This window comes from Medicago sativa, chromosome 8 (assembly GCF_051527215.1).
Source record: "Medicago sativa cultivar Bolivia chromosome 8, Bolivia_mono, whole genome shotgun sequence".
Classification (NCBI taxonomy): domain Eukaryota; kingdom Viridiplantae; phylum Streptophyta; class Magnoliopsida; order Fabales; family Fabaceae; genus Medicago; species Medicago sativa.
Genome location: NC_140756.1, coordinates 76,097,336 through 76,102,500, shown reverse-complemented (window position 1 = coordinate 76,102,500; position 5,165 = coordinate 76,097,336). Strand labels below are relative to the sequence as shown.

Here is a 5,165-nt window from a genome sequence, read left to right as displayed (position 1 = left end):
TTTTGTAAATAAATTAACAAATAATATTTTGTTAAAAATAATAAAATAATAAATAATATTTTTTTTTGACCAAAAAAATAATAAATAATGTTTGAGTAGTAGAAACATACCAATTTTAAGTGCGACCCTAGGTCCTATAAGACCCTAAATTTTTTCTCTCCAATTGAGATACTTAATAGGTAGCGAGTTCTAAATGTTTAAGACCTCCACATCGGAGATGCTCTTAGACCCCTTAAACATGTGATTAAATGTTCAATTTCTAAGCGTATGAAAAATCCGGTTGGGAGAGTAAAACCTACTTTACATGTCCCACGATGAATATTAGTCATCGTTAAGCAACAATGAAAACTCTGTATCAATATCACCATGATAAAATTTTTAAGTTTTAGAAGAAATTCTTTTATCTGTATTGTTATTTTAGTATCTGTGTTGTTATTTTAGTTATAGTTTTTAATTCAAAATAGATTTTGGATTTAAAAAGATAAAGTTGTAAATAAAAGAAAGATAAAATTGTTAGAAAAATATATAATTTTTTTGCTGAATAAGATGTAAAAAAAAGCCCAACTTATTTTTTTAACAATTTGACATTAGTTTTTTTTGACAAGAATTTGACATTAGTTAATTACACCGTTTCGATCTAATTAATATTACGTGTTAAAATATCCACCAATAATTGATAACACCGTGTCTTATTCCTCCACTACGCAACCTTTTTATATATATAAACAAAAAAACCTACAAACCCTAACCCGAATCATTCATTCACAAATTCAAAACCAAAAACGCGTTGAAGAAGACTTTTCAAGGCGGCTCTCTCTTTCGTTTCTCCTTCGATCTCTTCATCGCCGGTAAGGCAATTCGTAACCTCTGATACCTTTCACGACGCAGCCACCGTCTAGGTTTTCTTTCTCATCGATTAATTTTCTCCTTGTTTTCCCCAAATTGAAACTATTCTTCGTTGATTGTATTAAAAAAAAAAGAAACAAGCTTTTAATTGATTTTAATTTTAGTTTTTTGTTCCGATTGTTGATTGTGATTGTGTGAATTTCGTTGATTCAAATCCTTGAGATTAGGGTTTGAAAATTTGGGGATTTTAGGGTTTTAGGGTTTCAAATTGGTATTTTTCTCAATTCTTTTGTGCTTGTTAATTCCATGGCGGCAGGGAGACAAAGTGTTTTAGGGAAGAGGGATTCTTACAATTACAAACATGGTTCCGTTAAGGAATTTGATTACTATAAGAATGATTTTGGAAAAGAGGATAGAGAAGAAGGTGAGATCCTTGTTGATGGTGATGAAATTTTGCCACCTTTGGAGAAGAGAAGAAAATTCTCTCCTATTGTATGGGATCTGGCTAAGAACTCTTCCAAAGATGGTGTCGCAAAGTCATCTGTGGATGAACAAAGTCCTGAAGGTGATGGTGTTTTAAGCGGATCTTCGAAGAATTCGTCTTGTGTGGATGAAGAAAGTGATATGCAGGGGTGGAACATCACGAAGTCGAAGTGGGCTTGTGATGATGATCTTTCACCGATGGCTGATGATTGTAAATACAAGCTCACAAAGTCGAAGTGGGCTTCTGATGAACTTTCACCGATGGCTGATGATGATAAATACAAGCAACGCAGAAGAAGCTCAAGTGCAGAAGTTGGTGGTAGTTCTGACAGCACAATTACTAGATCCGATGTTGATGAAGACGTTAGCGATGATTCACCATCCGATGCTTATGAAAATAGTGGAATGACGCATGTGGAGAGAAGTTTTAACATGTGTCAGAGTTGCAGATCTGTGTCTGAGTTTGAAATGATTAAGAAGATAAATGAAGGAACTTATGGCGTTGTCTATAAAGCTAAGGATAAGAAGACCGGAGAAATTGTAGCATTGAAGAAGGTGAAGATGGACATGGAGAGGGAAGGGTTTCCTATTTCAGCTTTGAGAGAAATGAATATTCTCTTGTCCTTAGACCATCCCTCTATTGTTGATGTTAAAGAAGTAGTCGTGGACGATAATGATTACGATGATGGTACTTATATGGTAATGGAGCATATGCAGTATGACCTTAAGCAGTTATTGGAGTCAAAGTCGCAGCCTTTCAGTATGGGCGAGATAAAATCCTTCATGAAGCAACTTCTTGAAGGTGTCAAATATCTCCATGATAACTGGATTCTCCATAGGGATTTGAAGACATCTAACATTCTGCTGAATAAAGATGGGAAGTTGAAAATATGCGACTTTGGAATGTCAAGGCAGTATGGAAGCCCTCTGAAGCAATATACTTCTCTTGTGGTTACACTATGGTACAGGTCAGTATTAGTACAATGTTATATAATTCTGATTTATGGCTTAAATTATCTCTGTTATGGTTTATGATTTTGTGTTTTGTATTCTGTGCAGAGCACCTGAACTTTTGTTGGGCGCTAAAAAGTACTCCAAGGCAATTGATATGTGGTCTCTCGGCTGTATAATGGCTGAATTAATTTCCAAGGAGCCACTTTTCAAGGGCAAAACTGAAGTTGAACAACTTGACAAGGTAAATATTACTAAAGTCAATTGAATATTTACTTCATTTTCACAATTTATTTATATATTTACTTCATTTTTTCACAATATATTTATTATATGTAATGCATCTTAGTGACATTTGTTTGTTTGTTATCTGTCTTCAGATTTTTCGAACTCTTGGTACACCAGATGAGAAAACATGGCCAGGATTATCCAAATTGCCTGGTTCTAAAGCAAATTTTGTTAAGCAACGGTAAGCTTATCTATAATATTATCATTTTTATTGGAGTGTTTTATTTTATGAACGATGATACTATGTTTTTTCAACTCTGACGTGAAGTTATTGATATTGAAGGTGTAGTATGCTAAGGATGAAGTTTCCAGCCGCATCTTTCACTGGTTTGCCGGTTTTATCTGAGTCGGGATTTGACTTGTTGAATAAACTTCTAGCTTATGATCCTGAAAAGGTATGTTATTTATTATGTAATGATATTTTGCTGGCTTTTGGAGACTTTAATCCGAATAATGCAACTGAACAGATGTTTATATTTTTTGCAGAGGATATCTGCAGAAGCTGCTCTTCGACATGATTGGTTTCGTGAAGGTCCACTTCCCAGATCTGATTGCAATCCAGTTTTTTCTTCATGGTAGTGCTAGTTGCTCAGACAGGTACTTATGCTAGAGCTTATGCTAGAGCTGGATTCATGAAAAACCAAGACCAATGCCTGTGTTAACCTCACTTTTCCAACTTGTCTTTCCACCTTAATGATCATATACTAAGAATGATGTGATTGTAAAACACAGTGATCGGCTTCATAGGTCTTTATTTGTTATAAATTGGAAGCGGCACATCAATGTACAGTGAGCTGAGAAGGTACGACCCCTGATTTTTTTGTATCATTCCAAGTACCCTCTATGCGGGGTAAAATATGTACACATTCCATGACTATAGTAATAAATGAGTTTTTCCTATGGTATGTTCTTATTCTATGGCATTTGTTTCCAATTTTCTTTCTGATCGGGCCTTCCAATTGGGGGCTTCCAAGTTTCGTGGCTACTTTCTGTCCTGCATTTTTCCACCAGGAAATGCTCTTGAACACTTTGGGCACGATTGATGTCTGAATCGTTGATAGCTGTTGTTGGATATGCTAAGAGTAAATCCATGTAGAGAAACATCATCTGCACCATGGTTAACAGGTCATGATGTTAGTTTTTGAATTTTATAGTTTTGCCTGGAAATATAATGATATATTATGCAAGAAAAAATTGTTAAATTAACTGGTGATTGAAAATGGATTACAAGGAATCAGTTGAATGGTATGAAGAAATGTTGGAAGGGTTGCAAGAAGGATGTCAATGCTCCCTACTAAGCTTGGCGTGGCATTATTGCTCAGTTGTCCTTTCCTTCAATTGTGGGCTTCCTTACTTTTCTTATATGTATTATATTTATTTATTATTTAGTCATATTCTTCAATTCAATTATTATAAAAGTTACCTTGATGATTTACATGGATTCTGTTTCAACTGGGTTTATCCTATTTTTCTGAATATGCCAAGGATAACCTAAACTGAAAAAATTGAAGTATCTACGTTAAAACCTTGTGGGTGAACTTCCTCCACCGAGTTGAGAAATCATACCAATTTAATCCATTATTATAATCATTGGATGCGAATCTATTCCTATTCATATCATTCAATCCGACAATTGATCTTGTGTTTACGAACCTGTTGAATCAGCTTTTAAAGAAAAAATATGAACCTGTTGAATCAGATAGAGGTTATGTTTCCCTCCGATGTTAAATTTAGCTTTTTAAAAAGGGTCTCATGAAAAAAAAAAAAAAAAGGTTTTGTTTAAATGGATCGAACTCTGTAAGGAAGTCAGATCTAGATTGAATTGTGTAATCGCATCTTTTTTTGCAATCATTCCACTTTTTTATGGTTATTTGCAAAAGACAAAACTTAAGAAAATTTGTAGTCTTTCCTCGGACTTTAGTTTAAAACCAATTTGCGCTGACAGTGTTGTATTTGTTGCATTATACTCTTAATAAGCATGTTTTTTCGTAGAGAATGGCAGACAACACAAAACTCTCGGTCTCACGTTCGAACCCAGGTGAATGTGTGTACCAAACATTTTACCTAATAAAAAGTATAAAGTCTATTACGAATAATATTTCACTACTTGCTTCTTTGTTGGTCGGTAATCCAACTCAAATAAACTATAAGCAAAGAAGTTGCCGAGAAATTCACGGTTGAGCAATGCTGGGACATGGAGGTGACAATCACGCTCTGGCTGTTTGTTCTTGGAGACTATGAGTAGGAAGTTAAGTGTAACGGATTTATAGAAGATATGGTGAGACTATTAACCAACGATGTGTACGGTGCATAATCCATCTCGTTTTTGCACCTTAGCCATAACCTTTTCAAAGGATTTTTTTTTTAAAGGATTTTATGTAAAACATAAAATACACTATCCAACTATGTCAAAACAAAAGAGAAATATCTCGGAGATAGTGTCGGAAAACCTATTGATATGTAAAGTGAAATGGCTGAATAGATTTGGAAGTGGACAGAGACTACGAGAGTCATGATTTTTATTTTTCTAATGAAAAATCATGGGTGGCCAAAGGGAAAGTTGGTAACTTTATATGAATAGAGAAGAAAGGGATATG

General features: G+C 34.5%; 1 protein-coding gene across 2 annotated transcripts; it reads left to right on the top strand.

Moving 5' to 3' along the window:
• The first annotated feature begins 916 nt into the window (after positions 1–916).
• LOC146901617 (Protein kinase superfamily protein) lies at positions 917–4,003 on the top strand. Of its 2 annotated transcripts, XM_085735951.1 has the most exons (6): positions 917–2,297; positions 2,389–2,524; positions 2,661–2,749; positions 2,852–2,963; positions 3,055–3,165; positions 3,301–4,003. In XM_085735951.1, the coding sequence occupies exons 1-5, from the start codon at positions 1,153–1,155 to the stop codon at positions 3,145–3,147; spliced, it is 1,575 nt and encodes a 524-aa protein (XP_085592077.1). In that variant the 5' UTR covers positions 917–1,152; the 3' UTR covers positions 3,148–3,165; positions 3,301–4,003. The 2 variants fall into 2 exon arrangements, with proteins under 2 accessions (XP_085592077.1, XP_085592076.1); XM_085735950.1 differs by having other exon boundaries at positions 3,055–4,003.
• The last annotated feature ends 1,162 nt before the right edge of the window (positions 4,004–5,165 follow it).

Bases quoted from the DNA above. Each gene is read 5' to 3' on its own strand.
- LOC146901617 (XM_085735951.1), top strand. From the start codon at position 1,153: ATGGCGGCAGGGAGACAAAGTGTTTTAGGGAAGAGGGATTCTTACAAT. The intron at 2,525-2,660 runs GTAAATATTACT...ATCTGTCTTCAG, and splicing joins AAGTTGAACAACTTGACAAG to ATTTTTCGAACTCTTGGTAC. The intron at 2,750-2,851 runs GTAAGCTTATCT...TTGATATTGAAG, and splicing joins GCAAATTTTGTTAAGCAACG to GTGTAGTATGCTAAGGATGA.